Raw genomic sequence first — 17,719 nt, forward strand, 5'->3', positions numbered from 1 at the left:
CCGTGTAACGTCGGTGCACCCACAGTGCTGTTAGGGAGGGGATTCCAGGATTTTGACACAGAGGCAGTGAAGGAATAGTTCCAAGTCAGGATGGTGAGTGACTTGGAGGGGATATTCCAGGTGGTGGTGTTCCCATATGACTGCCGCTCTTGTCCTTCCAGATGGCAGTGGTCATGGCTTTGGAAGGTGCTGCTTGGTGAGTTCCTGCAGTGCATCTTGTAGATGGTACACATTGCTGCTGCCACTGTTTGTTAGTGGTGGAGGGAGTTAATGTTTGTGGAAGGTATGCCATATAAGAGGCAATCAGTTGCTTAACAACCTCCTGGGTCCATTCCTACTTCAAGTGTTCCAAGTGGTGGATGAAATTACACATAAAGGATGACATAGAGGTCTCACGACTATAGAAACCCTTGACAAGCCACAGTGCACAAAGGCACTTTTCCCAACATCCCCCTTTTTCATAAAAATACAAAGCAATCTGCATACACTAACATTTGCAGTTGTATGTCAGGCACATACATGGTCTACAATGAAAACCATCACTCATGTATAGAAAACACTTTGTTCCTTCTAGTCTGTACCACTTTCATCTGTTCCTGCACACACATTGCACACACAATTTTTTAAAAATAAATTTAGAGTACCCAATTCATTTTTTCCAATTAAGGGGCAATTTAGCGTGGCCAATCCACCTACCCTGCACATCTTTGGATTGTAAGGGCGAAACCCACACAAACAACACACACAATTTTTAATGCTTCCAGGTCTTCCAATGATACGCATGCAGATTGTTATTATTTTCTTTTCTGGTATCATTCTTTTCTGGCTCATCCCTCAGGTGACGTTCCCTCTCCGGGGAATGTTGCAACTGTGAAGAGTGTTGCTGCCATGATAATTTTTGCTGCTCATCTGTGACCTTTGTTGGGGAACTGTTGAACCTCTGGGACTGATGTTCATTCTGGGTCTGGTTGATGAATTGACATCTTCCTCATCAGCTGTCTGCTGTGAAGGAGCTGCTTCACCAATTATGATGTATATTTATGTCTGCGGTTACAACGATAGATCTGGCCGTTCACTTCCACCATGGACGATCAAGGTTACACCACCTCTGCATAAGTTGCATGCTGCCAAGTGGGCTGCCTTTTGTTAAAACATTGAATGTTTGCATTCTGAACGACTTTCCAACCCTCAGATCGGCAATGATTTGGCAGCTTTATCAAATTCTCATTTTCTGTTGTGTTACTCACTCCTGTTACTATGTCTAGCTTCTGTAGTTTTTTAGCTATTGGAAGAATGGTTTGGGTGTTTTGTGACATTAGTCACTGAACTGGACAACTTTCCATGCCTCTAGCCAGCTGCTTTTCTATAATAAGATTGCTTTGCATCAATATGCTGAATCACCTCGGGTTTTTGATGATCCGTTTGGAAATTTTCATGCTGCCTCAGCCTTTCCATTTTACTGGTGATTGTGTGGAGATGATGTGCCGCTGCCCAATGGTGGGCTGCCTCCACCGGCGTAAAACAGTCCGTGGGGGGAGTGGGGGGGTCCTGCCCATTCAGTTTGCCTTAATGTTATGGATGTAAACACAGCCGGTTGTCCTTGCTGCATGACGGCTGCTGCTAGTCTTCTTTGGCTGGCATCACACTGCAGGCTGACTTCATCATTAACAACACAGGACCTCGGCACTGGCATTACCATTACTAGTTGTTTGATGTGAATGAAAGATGCTTCTTGTTCTGTGCCTAATACCATTGTACAGAGATGTACAGAGAGATCTGGGAGTTCAGGTCCATTGTACCTTGAAGGTGGCAACGCAGGTCGATAGAGTGTTTAAGAAGGCATACAGCATGCTTGCCTTCATCGGACGGGGTGTACGAGAGTCGGCAGGTCATGTTACAGTTGTATAGGACTTTGGTTAGGCCACATTTGGAATACTGCGTGCAGTTCTGGTCGCCACATTACCAGAAGGATGTGGATGCTTTAGAGAGGGTGCAGAGGAGGTTCACCAGGATGTTGCCTGGTATGGAGGGTGGTAGCTATGAAGAAAAGTTGAGTAGATTAGGATTGTTTTCGTTGGAAAGACGGAGGTTGAGGGGGGACTTGATTGAGGTCTACAAAATTATGAGAGGTATGGACAGGGTGGATAGCAACAAGTTTTTCCAAGAGTTGGGGTGTCAATTACAAGGGGCCGTGATTTCAAGGTGAGAGGGGGAAAGTTTAAGGGAGATGTGCGTGGAAAGTTTTTTACGCAGAGGGTGGTGGGTGCCTGGAACGCTTTGCCAGCGGAGGTGGTAGAGGCGGGCACGATAGCATCATTTAAGATGCATCTAGACAGATATATGAACGGGTGGGGAACAGAGGGAAGTAGATCTTTGGAAAATAGGCGACAGGTTTAGATAAAGGATCTGGATCGGCGCAGGCTGGGCGGGCCGAAGGGCCTGTTCCTGTGCTGTAATTTTCTTTGTTCATTGTATTTGTGGTGAGCATGCATAGAGATTCGCACACTGATGACAAATTGGGCAAGAACTTTGTTAGATAGTTCACAAATCCAACAAATTGTTACATTGCCTTCACATCCATTGGTTGCTGCATCTCTGCTTATCAGGAGTGAGTCATTCCACCACAATACATGACCCATGTACTTGACTTCAGTTATTTTCAGTTGCAGTATCTTCTTAATAAGCTTCAGATTCACCTGGCGAACTCTCTGGCAGTCTCACTAGATACTGATCATGGTCTGCGATGGCTTCTTCCATCATATCGCCACATCCACAGATTAGCAGATCACCGATGATCACATCCGTTCCTGGAAGGTCACTGACTATCTCATGCAGCCTGCGTTGATACTCATCCGGAGTGGCAGAAATGCCCAACGGCATGCACAACCATCTCCCAAAAGGCATCCAGAACGGAGTCAGAAAACTGCTGCTTTCATCCAGCTTCACTTGCCAATATCCATCCTTCACATCTCACGTGGTATAAGAAAGCATTGCCGTGAAAAGTGGTGGCAAAATTTCTTCAATGATAGGCATGCAGTAGAGAGAACTCTTCAAAGCTTTAATGAGGTCCTTTGGATCCATGCCTACTCTTGGCTTAGCAGTTTTCCATTTCCATGCAACCATGCTGCTAACCGAGGTGGCAGGAGTTGTCCCTTTCTTGATTACTCCCATCTTTTCAAGTTCCTCTATCTTGTCTTTAAGGCTGGACTTGAGGTCAGTTGGAACTCCCCCGGAAAATGTGGAATTAGTCTCACAGTCTCATCGACTTCAAGATGATATTCAATCAGATAGCTGTCCCACACCCATGGAAATATCTTTGTAAGTTTTTTGGATTTGTTCAGCAGTCAATAGCTTTGTGCCATATGAAATACTGTAAACCTCTTCTGGTGCATGGACAGGTTACCAGTCCAAGCTTTTGACTTGTTTTAGCTGAGAAGTGATTTTTTTTTTTTAAGTGTTCATTATCTGGAACTGAAAATGTTCTTTCTCTCCAACGCATTGGGCTCTCAGCTTAGTCTGTCCTCTTGGAGTGTGCATTGTTCCATCATTTAGCCTTGACTTTACCATTTTCAGGTCACCACCTTGAGCAACTTCACACCCATGATGTTTTCATGTTGCACCAACGTCTACCTGACACTTCACATTAACTTGATGCTCTCCTTCTGTAGCCATTATTTCCAAAAGTAACAAATTATATTTATTTTACTTGGCACTTGAGGGTACCGGCCTGTTCCAGGGTGTAGAGTGATTTGTCAGAATCATTACCAGCATAGTGATTCTTCGGAGTCATCGTCTAAGATCTCTCCAGCAACCAGCTTGCTTTTGTTCTTTTCATCAAAATACTGCTATAGAGAGTGATTCAGCTTCTTGCAGTTAGGACACTGCTTTCCTCATGCTAAACATGTTTCCTTTCCTTTTGCATGGTGTCTTCCACAAGATTTACATCCAGTACTTCGGGCCTTGATCTCTCTGCTGGCCCCCTCTGTAAATAATTCTTCCTTTCCTCTACTGTCTGAACAACCTCTCAACAGACTGCATTCTCCCATCAATAACCTTCAGCTGATGATTAACCGCTTCAGAGATTATGCACATGTCAATAGCTTCCTTGAGAGCAGGTTTCTCTTCTCTCAGCAGGCGTGCTCCCCTGGCAGGATCTCATTTGCATAAATTAATCTTATCTCCGAAAAGATCAACCTTCAGTTGCCCGAACTCACAAGATTCAGCTGGATGTGACATAGTGATCCATATTCTCCCGTCCTCCTGATCTCTGATATTGAACACATAGCATTCATAAGTGACATCAGTAGAGGGTTCGAAGTCAATCTTCAACCCTCCAATATTTCACAAGACTTGCTGTTGGACTCCTCCATGAAATCCAGGTGCCATACAGCTGGGAGTGCTCTTTCCCCAGCACGCATAACAGAGTTGCTACTCTTATTTGTTCTGGTTTCGTGTTTTGAACCATGTGGCAATTTCATAGTTCTGCCATTGTAACTAGAGGAATTTCCAATTGATGTTCAAATCTCCCTTCATCTCCATAGGAGCCAGTACTGGAACATTCAAAGACATTCTCACTCACGTAGCAGCCAGTTTCCTGTAAATAGTTGCAGGCTGGAGTTTTATTTATTCTCTGCTGTTTCTTACAGCAGCAGGCTCTCTATAAGTTATCAAAATCCATTCGGTTTTAGCTAAACACTCCTGTCATCATGTTCCAAGTAAAATGGCTCCTATCTCAAGCCTTTATAAGCAAAGGATGCTATCAGGGGCGTCATTCTCCGACCCCCCGCCGGGTCGGAGAATGGCCGTTGGCCGCCGTGAATCCCGCCCCCGCCGAAGTCTCCGCTCCCGGAGATTGGGCGGGGGCGGGAATCCGGCCGCGCCGGTTGGCGGGACCCCCCGCTGGATTCTCCGGCCCGGATGGGCCGAAGTCCCGCCCAGGAATTGCCTGTCCCGCCGACGTAAATCAAACCTGGTATTTACCGGCGGGACCAGGCGGCGTGGGCGGGCTCCGGGGTCCTGGGGGGGGGCGCGGGGCGATCTGACCCCGGGGGGTGCCCCCACGGTGGCCTGGCCCGCGATCGGGGCCCACCGATCTGCGGGTGGGCCTGTGCCGTGGTGGCACTCTTTCCCTTCCGCCTCCGCTACGGCCTCCACCATGGCGGAGGCGGAAGAGACTCTACCCACTGCGCATGCGCGGGAAACTGACAGCGGCCGCTGACGCTCCCGCGCATGCGCTGGGAAACTAACAGCGGCCGCGGACGCTCCCGCGCATGCGCCGCATTTCCGCGCCAGCTGGCGGGGAAACAAACGCCATTTCCGCCAGCTGGCGGGGCGGAAATCCCTCCGGCGTCAGCCTAGCCCCTCAATGTTGGGGCTAGGCCGCCAAAGATGCGGAGCCTTCCGCACCTTTGGGCCGGCGCGATGCCCGTCTGATTGGCGCCGGCTTTGGCGCCAGTCGGCGGGCATCCCGCCGTTGGGGGAGAATTTCGCCCCCGAGGTCCCATGACTGTTGCAAGCTAATAGCAATACATAGTGCACAAAGACAATTCGCCAAACAGCATACTTAAACTCCTTTCCAAGTTCGCACCGTGTATTAACTGCTGACTAAATCGGTGTTTCAGCTTGAGATTCAATACCGACCATTGCTTGTGCCATTACTCCCTGCATCTGCCCTCCCCTTTACCCTCCTAATATGTACATCTTAGTCATCTAAGTCATCCGTGCCGAATCTCACACTGGCTACCATAGATACATCTTTTCCTTTCCCTACATTTTTACAGCAAATGTAAAAAAAGAAATTGTAAGCGACAGCCACAGTTATTTCAACACCTGGGTTTTAAGACACACAGCATTTACATTTGAATCTTGCTGGCTGCAGATTCACACTATTTCCATGCTTCACAGCACTGTGCGATGTAGAGTTGGGATCTTTGGCCGTACAAACATGACTGGAATCCACGTTTTAATTGGTCTTATCTGCTGACGTCGGATTTTGTTTAACTGTGAAGCCATCTGGTCAGAATCTGTCCTTTTTTCTTGCAGTGGGATCCAGTGTTCCCATTCCAGGAATACGAACTGGGAAGATTTCAGTCGCTCCATCACTGAAAGTCCCTTCCTGAACTTCTTTGCCTCTTGACTTCCCTCTCCTTAAAAACCGCCTCTTTGATTGAATAAGCTTCTGGATTGGAACCCTTATGTGGCTCAGTGTCAAATGTTGTTTGATAATGCCCTATGAAGCGTCTTGGGATATTTTACGATGTTAAAGGCGCTATATAAATTCAAGTTGCTGTTGTAACATATCAGCCACCCATTGCAGATCCTGTATAATTCCACTTTCCTTTGATTTCAATATCAGTTTAATCTTGACCCCATACCTACTCTTACTGTGGTGGTGGAGGTTGCATTCCTGTTAATTTTAGCACATTCACTTGTTAGCAACGCGGAGGGCTGGTGAGAGGCCACGCTCCAGATTGACCCCAGTGATTTCTGAAACCAAGTAAAGCCCAGGTGGAAATGCCCGCACATCCCAAAAGGAATTAGCGTTCTTACACTGAGTGCGTTAGTGGCTCAGTAAGTCACTCCCCGTTTTTTTAACTTTCATATTTGTATTTGAGGCATCAACCCTGTGTGGAGATAGTTCAACGGGCGATGCTTGGAAGCTTCACTGCTCGTATTTTATATGGATGTTGTGGATTGATAGAGGCCATTGAGATGGAGGAATCATGAAAATGTAGCTCAAGTACTCGTAACATTTATTGCACTATGGAGAATTGACCACATTGCCAAATCTCTGTAATATCATAAGGAATGTGGCCTGGTAAGCTCCCTCATCCAGCCTATTTGTTTTATGCCACGTTAATATTGCAGAAACCTTTATATTGAAGGAGTCCCTCAGTGTATTGAGCTGCTGGTGCTCCATAATCTGTCCTGTAAACAGTGCAGCGGGGAAACACAGTTGTTTCTCAGATGCAGTCATGGCTCCAAGTTACCGGGCAGGCTATCAAAGCAAAAGTATTAGTCGCCATGGAGGACCAGCTGACTGCAGACTGAAAAAAGAAGCTGGTTTACGTTTTCCCACAGCAGGACAGGAAACAGGCCTGTAAAAGTGCCTCTCTCATCCAACAGAGGTTTTGGCACCATCTTACTGGTGTTAATGTTGTGTACGGTGCTAACACCATAGTAAGGTATCTTACAGTCACTGCAGCATTCGTGTCTTTAAATATACTGAATACAGGGAAAAGAGATATACACGTTTCTTTCTGCAGTCTGCCTAATATACACAAGTACAATAATGTAGGGATTATGGGACTGGACTTGTAATCCGGAGACCTGAACTAATAATTCAGAAGACGGAAGCTCAAATCCTACCACGGCACTTTAAATTCAGTTTAAATATGTAAATAGAATGCTTGTACTGGCAAAGCTGACTCACTAATGTCCTTCAGCAAAATACATATGCTTATGTGATCACGTTAATGTGCCCTCTGAGAAAGCTACTGAATTGTGCAGGGCAACAAATGCCAACGACGCCTACACATCGAGAAAGAACAAGAATGAAGTTGATCCCGTCATTGTACGGCTGTCGCAGGTGGTGCTAACTCAAGTCTAGTATTCTTCACAGCTTCCACTCGCAAGAACACAATAAATGGAAGCATGATTAGACTGTCGAGGCTGCTCTGCCAATACAATCATGGTTGATCTTGGGCTTCTTCTGCATTTTCCCTCCCTCTCTCTGTATCCTTTAATTCCCTTAGAGGCCAAAAGTACATCTATCTCAGCCTTAAATGACTTCAACGATGGAGCATCAACAACTGGTCTGTGCGGAGTTTGCACATTCTCCCCGCGTCGGCGTCAGTTTCTTCCGGGTGCTCCAGTTTTCTCCCACACTCCAAAGCTATGCAGGTTAGCTGAATTGGCCATGCTAAAGTTCCCCTTAGTGTCCAAAGGTTAGGTGGGGTTGCGGGGATAGGGCAGGGGAGTGGGCCTGGGTGCGGTGCTCTTTAGGAGGGTCGGTGCAGACGCGATGGGCCGAATGCCCTCCTTCTGCATTGTAGATATTCTATAACCCTCTGGGGTAGAGAATTACAAAGATTCACAACCCTTTCAGTGAAGTAATTTCTCCTCATCTCAGTCTTAAAAGATTGTCTCCTTAATCAGAGACTGCTCTCCCACGTTTAAGATTCCCCAACCAGTGAAAACAAGCTCTTGGCATCCACCCCATTGAGCCCCCTCAGGATCTTGTATGTTTCAATGAGGTCACCTCTCATTCTTCTTAATCCCAGAGAATGGAGGCCTAATTTACTCAGCCTCTCATCATAGGACAACCCCCTCAACCGAGGGACAGACCTTTTGAACCTTTGCTGTACTCCTCTTCTTATATTTCACTGCTCGTGAATGCATCAAAATGCTGACCATCAAGTGATGGATGGCAACACTGCCTTAGATCTCTCTCCACTGTGCTGCGAAAATGAGTGGTAATTGTCCATTGGGAATCAAAACAGCAGCACTGCTGTATGAGGTTTCTTTGTGCTGAATGTAATCAAGACAGCTGGCGCAGAGATAAGACGGAAAGCAGAGGTGCCAACACCATCTTGGTCTTTTGAGGGATCCTCAGCCATTTTTTTTGGCCCATCGAGCAACTGATTAATTACTCTCCAGACACATGTCCGTTTAAAAAAATGTGATCCTGTCCCCAGCAGCGATCCAAGAGGTGTTTCAAAAAGCAAATGGATTTCTGGGTGCTGGGCCAAGCCTCATTATTTAGTCTTGACTGAGAGCTCAGACATCCATTAGAATATGAAAACACCTGAGCCCCACAGATCACATTGCTTGATTGACAGCTCTGCCTCTCCAATCTGTATTTATTTACACGTAGAACATAGAACATAAAGTGCAGAAGGAGGCCATTCGGCCCATCGAGTCTGCACCGACCCACTTAAAGTAAGAGGATTCAAGTACTTTTGGTATTGGGTGTTGTAACTTTGAAAAGTTTGGATGATTGACACGTTTATTGCCCTGTAGTAAAATAATATTTTTGAAACAAAAGTGGAAAGCTATGAATGAATGATTTTTATTATTTTTTTACACATCCTATTGTCACCTGATGTTTTATTAGTTTTATAGTGGGTCAGTGGACATAGAAGTATCACAGCTTGACTTAGAGAGCATGAGTGGCCATGGGGGAGTGGAGGGTCATCAGGAAGGGCATAACTTGGCATTGGGGATATGGGTGTCATAATAATAATAATCACTTATTGTCACAAGTAGGCTTCAATGAAGTGACTGTGAAAAACCCCTAGTCGCCACATTCCGGCGCCTGTTCGGGGAGGCTGGTACGGGAATTGAACCCGCTCTGCTGGCATTGTCCTGCATTACAAGCCCACTCTGCTAAACCAGCCCATGGAGTGTGATGGGGCATGAGGAGCACGTGTGTGTGTGTGTGTGTGTGTGTGTGTGTGTGTGTGTTGGGGGGGTGGGGGGAGTGAGGGCTTTTCTGTTTTTGTTTTAACTGGGACAAAGTCCCACAGCATTAAGGTGGGCCATTTAAACAGTCCACACTCGCCAACCCCTGAGCTGCCTTCAAACCTTTTTCCAGATCTGCACGTCGTACCCGACCCCAATAATGAAGATTCCCAACCTTGGACACTTACCTTTAAGGCGGGCAGGCCGAGCCAGAAATGACCTGGACTGACCTTATCCACCTCTTGGATGAAATTTCTCCCAACTCCCAACTTTTCCTTAACTCCCTGCTAGAATCCATCCAGTCAAGCTTCTATCCTTCTTACAGCACCAAGATTGTCTGAAATAAAGTCATGAACAGTGCCCATTATTGATTCAGACTAATGTGTTTTACCCATCCCCATTCTCCTCGACATCCCTGAGGTGGGACAACCAGTCCTATCAGAGATGCCCTTTGCCTTCTTCTCCTATTTATCCAAATGTAGCCAAACCTTTTCCAGCGATCACTTCTCCTCCTGCTCCTGAAACGTAATCCAGTCTTAGCTCCCCATCCTTTTCCTCACTGACATGTCTGCCGACATTGAGCCAACATTAACATCAATGATATCCAGTTCTTCATCTTGATCACATCACCCAACCCCTCTATACAGTTGTTATCTGGCATCCAGAGTTAAATGCGTCTTAACTTCCTCCAATTCAACTTTTGGTAAAATCGAAGCCAGCGCTGATTCCATCTCTTTCCCTGGGCGCTCTCTCTGGCAGCACTACATTGTTTGTGACTGCAGTAACCTATCCAATCCTGGACTGAGCTTCAGACTCCATATCGCTCCATCAGATAGACCAGTTCCACATCCATTCCACCACTCCACTCCACTGCGGAATCATTTACACATGCCTTCATCACTGCGTGGCTACTCTGATGCTCTACTTACAGATTTCCAATCTTCAACCCTCCATAAGCTCCAATTTATCAGCTGGCAATTGCTAGTATCCTATGCTGCACTCTATCACGTTCATCCACCAATCCAACCCTTGCTGACCGACAGTAGTTCCTCAGATCGCCTGTTATTGTTTCAAATCCTCGTCCTTATCTTTAACTCCTTCCGTTGCTTCACGTAACCCCCCACTTCTGTGTCTTACTGAAAGGCCCATATTCCCCTCCTCCGAAGCCATACCCCCAACCAAACATTAGGTCCCACCATCTAACTGCTCCATCTTCCTGCACGCCTATCTCTGAAGCACATTGGGGTTGTATTTCAGGCATAAAATGAAAGTTGGTGTCGTTGCGCGTCATGTCCTGGGTTTGCAGGGTGTGGGTGACCTTCAGGAACAGGGTGACACCCCACCAAGAGCCAAAGTTGTGAAGTAATTCTTGATTACTGTGTGTTCTTGAGAATCACCTCACTCCGTAATCAATACAGCAATATCAGTGAATTGTCTACTCTTAAGCAGGCCAATAAAAGGACTTGGCAGGTCTTTTTCTTGAGAGGTGTAACATTCACGAAGTCAGAGAAGAATAAGCTATCATAGGATTGTAATACTGACCCCTAGTGTCATTGCAGGTAACAGCATTTTCAAGCACAAATGCCGGAGAATGGATTAAATATCTAACAGTTGCCTTTCCAATTGATTACAGTTCCTGGAAAGTAATAAAGTTTTATTTTCTGACATCTTATTTAGAAGAAATTCATACTTGTGTTTCAGAAACTCATGTCCATTTTGCCATGTTTTCCCAACTTCAGATTTGCTATCTTTAGCCTATTTTCGGGGCGATTCATTCACTGAAATGCTCTGCCAAATTGGTAAACAAGGACACTTTTCTTTGAATTTCTCTTGTTCTCTGATACATAATCCTATACATTCTTCCTCCTTCCATGTTTTGAGATCAAGACTTATTCCAACGCCTCCTATCTAACTCATTTTTCACAGGAACTCAGAACTCCGGTTTCCTCCCACAAGTCCTGAAAGACGCGCTTGTTAGGTGAATTGGACATTCTGAATTCTCCCTCTGTGTACCCGAACAGGCTGGAGTGTAGCGACTAGGGGATTTTCACAGTAACTTCATTGCAGTGTTAATGTGACAACAATAAAGATTATTATTATTACTTTACGGCCACAATTTCTAACCCTGCTGATACATAGATACATAGAGGATAGGAGCAGAAGGAGGCCTTTTGGCCCTTCAAGCCTGCTCCGCCATTCATCACGATCATGGCTGATCATCCAACTTAATAGCCTAATCCTGCTTTCTCCCCATAGCCTTTGATCCCATTCTCCCCAAGTTCTATATCCAGCCACCTCTTGAATATATTCAAAGTTTTAGCATCAACTACTTCCTGTGGTAATGAATTCCACAGACTCACCACTCTTTGTCTGAAGAAGTGTCTCCTTATCTCTGTCCGAAATGGTTTACCCTGAATCCTCAGACTGTGACCACTGGTTCTGGGCACACCTATCATTAGTAACATCTTCCCGGCATCTACCATGTCTAGTCCTGTTAGAATTTTATAAGTCTCTATGAGCTCCCCCCTCATTCTTCTGAACTCCAGCGAGAACAATCCCAACCTAGTCAATCTCTCCTCGTATGACAGTTCTCACGAATGTGATATAAAATAGTTAGTTTAAATATATTAGTTACAGTAATGTAGATGTCGGCCGGTCTAATTCTAGTGAGTTCACAGACAAAGGATTTCAGAAAGCATGACACAGAAGGGGAAGGGGTGTCTAGTGGAGGAGGAGAAAAGGATGCTGGGTAACAAGAAGCGAGGGGAAAGGAATAAGAAGTGAGCCGATTAGGATGTATGGCCAGGTCAGGAGGGGTATAGGATGACCTATGGGAATCGTTTATGTGAAACTTGATGCCATTTGAATGTATTTGTAGAGATTCCTTTGTCTCCAACAGCACTCAATTCTGAAGATCCAGGAGGCTGCTTGTGTTCTGGGTTTTTGTGAAGCGAGTCAGACTTAGAACATAGAACATAGAACAATACAGCGCAGTACAGGCCCTTCGGCCCACGATGTTGCACCGAAACAAAAGCCATCTAACCTACACTATGCCATTATCATCCATATGTTTATCCAATAAACTTTTAAATGCCCTCAATGTTGGCGAGTTCACTACTGTAGCAGGTAGGGCATTCCACGGCCTCACTACTCTTTGCGTAAAGAACCTACCTCTGACCTCTGTCCTATATCTATTACCCCTCAGTTTAAAGTTATGTCCCCTCGTGCCAGCCATATCCATCCGCGGGAGAAGGCTCTCACTGTCCACCCTATCCAACCCCCTGATCATTTTGTATGCCTCTATTAAGTCTCCTCTTAACCTTCTTCTCTCCAACGAAAACAACCTCAAGTCCATCAGCCTTTCCTCATAGGATTTTCCCTCCATACCAGGCAACATCCTGGTAAATCTCCTCTGCACCCGCTCCAAAGCCTCCACGTCCTTCCTATAATGCGGCGACCAGAACTGTACGCAATACTCCAAATGCGGCCGTACCAGAGTTCTGTGCAGCTGCAACATGACCTCCCGACACCGGAACTCAATCCCTCTACCAATAAAGGCCAACACTCCATAGGCCTTCTTCACAACCCTATCAACCTGGGTGGCAACTTTCAGGGACCTATGTACATGGACACCTAGATCCCTCTGCTCATCCACACTTTCAAGAACTTTACCATTAGCCAAATATTCCGCATTCCTGTTATTCCTTCCAAAGTGAATCACCTCACACTTCTCTTCATTAAACTCCATTTGCCACCTCTCAGCCCAGCTCTGCAGCTTATCTATATCCCTCTGTAACCTGCTACATCCTTCCACACTATCGACAACACCACCGACTTTAGTATCGTCTGCAAATTTACTCACCCACCCTTCTGCGCCTTCCTCTAGGTCATTGATAAAAATGACAAACAGCAACGGCCCCAGAACAGATCCTTGTGGTACTCCACTTGTGACTGTACTCCATTCTGAACATTTCCCATCAACCACCACCCTCTGTCTTCTTTCAGCTAGCCAATTTCTGATCCCCATCTCTAAATCACCCTCAATCCCCAGCCTCCGTATTTTTTGCAATAGCCTACCGTGGGGAACCTTATCAAACGCTTTGCTGAAATCCATATACACCACATCAACTGCTCTACCCTCGGCTACCTGTTCAGTCACCTTCTCAAAGAACTCAATAAGGTTTGTGAGGCATGACCTACCCTTCACAAAGCCATGCTGACTATCCCTGATCATATTATTCCTATCTAGATGATTATAAATCTTGTCTCTTATAATCCCCTCCAAGACTTTACCCACTACAGACGTGAGGCTCACCGGTCTATAGTTGCCGGGGTTGTCTCTGCTCCCCTTTTTGAACAACTTGCAAGTCGGGTGAAAATAAATAATACTATGCCTACAAATCCATCTCGAGTTTTATTGAGGCCAGACAGACGGGTAAAGAATTCAACATTTGTCAGTTCCGCCATCCCTGGAATCAGTCTGGTAAACCAATGCTGCACTCCCTCGAAAGCAAGAACATCCTTCCTCCGAGAAGGAGACCAAAACTGCACACAATACTCCAAGTGTGGCCTCACCAAGGCCCTGTACAATTACAGCAACATATCCCTGCTTCTATGCTCGAAGCCTCGTGCAATGAAGACCAACATACCATTAGCCTTCTTTACCGCCTGCTGCACCTGCATGCTTACCTTCAGCGAATGGCGCACAAGGACACCCAGGTCCCGCTGCACATTCCCCTCTCCCAATTTACAACGATTCAAGTAATAATCTGCCTTCCCGTTTTTGCTTCCAAAATGAATAACCTCACACTTATCTAAATTATACTGCATCTGCCATTGGTTTGCCCACTCGCCCAACCTATCCAGATCTTGCTGTAGGAGCCCTGCATCCTACAATTCACCCTCCCACCTAATTTGGTATCATCTGCAAACTTTGAGATGTTGCATTTTGTTCCCTCATCCAAATCATTGATATATATTGTGAATAGCTGGGGTCCCAGCACCAATCCCTGTGGTACCCCACTAGTTACTGCCTGCCAATTTGAAAAGGACCCATTAATCCCTGCTCTTTGTTTCCTCTCTGCCAACCAGTTTTCTATCCACCTCAATACATTTCTCCCAATCCCATGGGCTTTAATTTTGCACAATAATCTCTTATGCGGGACTTTGTCAAACGCCTTCTGAAAGTCCAAATATACCACCTCGACTGGCTCCCCCTTGTCGACTGTACTGGTTACCTCTTCAAAGAATTCCAACAGATTTGTCAAGCCTGATTTTCCTTCATAAATCCATGCTGACTCTGGCTGATCCTGCCACTGCTTTCTACCCTGCACTTGGCCCTATGGGTCTTGGCCCTTCATCGTTAGTCCTCGGTAATAATGTTGAATGGAGCATTCCCCATGCAAGTAGTGCAACACACGCAATGCAAGAGGAACTGCAAGGCACAGTGTTTTGCAACATCAAGCTGACGGCAGCATGGTAGCACAGTGATTAGCACAATTGCTTCACAGCTCCAGGATCCCAGGTTCGATTCCTGGCTTGGGTCACTGTCTGTGCGGAGTCTGCACGTTCTCCCTGTGTCTGCATGGGTTTCCTCCGGGTGCTCCGGTTTCCTCCCACAGTCCAAAGATGTGCAGGTTAGGTGGATGGGCCGTGCTAAATTCCCTTTAGTGTCAAAAGGTTTGGTGGGGTTATTGGGTTACGGGGATAGGGTGGAGGTGTGGGCATAGGTAGGGTGCTCTTTCCAAGAGCCAGTGCAGACTCGATGGGCCGAATGGCCTCCTTCTGCACTGTAAATGCTATGATCTATGACCTGAAGGTTTGTAATTGCCAGAAATGATCCTCCCATCGTCTCAGACCAATTTTATACAGACATGAAAGGCATCAAAACTCTCCATGCTCCTGGAAAGTTCTGTGGATCCTTGTGCAGGTTTCCGCTGTAGTACTCAGAACTCAATCCAGCGGTATATTCCTGTGTTGGGACCAGAGGCACTTGGTGTTATGTGTCTTTAAGGGATATCAGAATTACATCACTTGAAGGGAAATGTCACGTGATCCAGTCTTAATTTCACTTTTGCTTTGAACAGAGCACAGCACAGCACAGTACACACAGCTCTGATGTCTTCAAGGTCTATACCTATGCATGACTTTATTCATGTGACTGCTCTTAATAAATAAACCCACAACATGTTTATCTAATCCCTTATGAGCGATTGGTGATTATATCATTATCATAATACAATTAGCCCAATAGAAAATGAAGCAGCTAAGTAACTTGCAAACAATGTTCCTCGTCTTAAATAAGGATGAAATGTTCCTGGAAAACTGGTGTAAGTAGTTAGTTGTTAGGCAACTTTGGATTCAAAGGTAAGGCACTGTGTTAAGTGCACTGAATAATTTCTAAGTCTATTTAAATCGTGCATACACACAGACATACACACACACACACACACACACACACACAGATATATTGACACATTAACAGAAAGACACATACACAGGCACACAAACACATACGTACACGTACATACACAGACACACATACTGATACATCCACAGATATGTATGCACATACACACACATACACAGACCCACACACATACAGATACGCACAGAAGAATAAGTACACAAACAGATACATACACACAGTCACAATCACACATACACACACACACACACATATACAGATACACCCACAGATGTATATATATATATATATATATATATATATACACATATACTTACACACACAATCACAAGCACACATACACAAGCACACAGACCCACACACATACAGATACACACAGATGTATATATACACACAGATACATACACACACAGTCACAAGCACACATACACAAGCACACAGACCCACACACGTACAGATGCACACAGGTGTGTATATATACACACAATCGCAAGCACACATAGACACACACAGATATATATATGTACACATACAGTTACATACACACACACGCAGATACATAAACACATGGATACACATACATGCATATATACATACACAAGTACACACGGACACATACAGGTACAACAACAAATGTATATACACACATGCGCAGATACATACACACACCCAAATACTCATACATATGCACACACAGATACAATCATACACATACACATTCAAGCACCCAGAGACACACACAAGCACACACAAGCATACACATGCGCATAGACATACGCACACATACACACATAAATACGCAAACGCACAGACAAGCTTGCAAAACAAGATGAAAGATATTTCTTGCAGAAAATAGGTTTGGTTGAAAATGCTGCAAAATTCCAGGCAGTGTTGATGAGAATGTTACGTCATCTGACGATGGCCAACATTTGATGCTATAACTTTATGAACAATATCTGTGTGTTTTACAGGTGGAATTAAGCTATGAGTAGAGTGTCTGTTTTATTGGGCATTCCTGGAAATCTTTTACTTTTCATCTCTACATTTCAACTGATGTTTTTCTTCAATACCTAGGGATCGACTGAACAAGATTGTCGTGGATACAGAGGCTGGTCCCTTTAAGAATTACACAGTGGTATTCCTCGGCTCCGAAACTGGAATTATTCTCAAATTCCTTATTCGTCCAACTGCAAGTACCAGCCTTGTCAATCGGAGCCTATTTCTGGAACATTTTGATGCCTACAGTCCAGAGAAGTAAGTATTGCTTTATTCAATTCCTACACTCAGGAAGATGTCAGTCATTAATCACAAAGAGATGAGTAAATATCAGAGGGAAGGAGAAATCTGTAACCCAATTCAGAAAGTTGAGACAGCATTTTAGTTTCTATTCTCTATCTCTTCATTGCAGCTTTTCTTTTATCACTATGTGTTATATACATGTAATAGATCAACAGTATAACAATTATTACTCTAATGAAACTTCCTCCCTCATTCCACTCAGATACAAACAAACCACCTTTGTCTTTCACCGTCCCCCATTCTTTACTGCATTTAATTAATTCTCAGTCTCCTATTCCAACACACTCCTTCCCAAGACCTCACAGATGTGCCACGTCTTACCTTCCCTGCTTCCTGCAACTTACAGGGTATTATCCAACTTCAGTTCATAGAATTACCTTGTCTTTTTTCTTGATCAACCCCCTTCTGCTCAGTGAACTAACAGGCCAATGTGCTTTTACCACCGCCTTTAGCGCCTGCTACAGGTGTTTCTCCACGTCCGACCACAAGCTGAATGAGCCCCATCACTTTTGTCCCTGGCTGCCTCCTCAA

The 17,719-nt window shown here is 45.2% G+C and overlaps 1 protein-coding gene across 2 annotated transcripts in view; it reads left to right on the forward strand.

Annotated features, from left to right (window-relative positions):
• sema6bb (sema domain, transmembrane domain (TM), and cytoplasmic domain, (semaphorin) 6Bb) overlaps window positions 1–17,719 on the forward strand; it is an 809,283-nt gene that overhangs the window by 722,251 nt on the left and 69,313 nt on the right. For both annotated transcript variants that reach the window (XM_072482724.1, XM_072482723.1), the window contains one exon: window positions 16,964–17,143. In XM_072482724.1, coding sequence (XP_072338825.1) covers window positions 16,964–17,143 — 180 coding nt within the window. The remainder of the gene's footprint in view (window positions 1–16,963; window positions 17,144–17,719) is intronic.

The sequence above is a fragment of the Scyliorhinus torazame genome, chromosome 18 (genome assembly GCF_047496885.1).
Source record: "Scyliorhinus torazame isolate Kashiwa2021f chromosome 18, sScyTor2.1, whole genome shotgun sequence".
Lineage (NCBI taxonomy): Eukaryota > Metazoa > Chordata > Chondrichthyes > Carcharhiniformes > Scyliorhinidae > Scyliorhinus > Scyliorhinus torazame.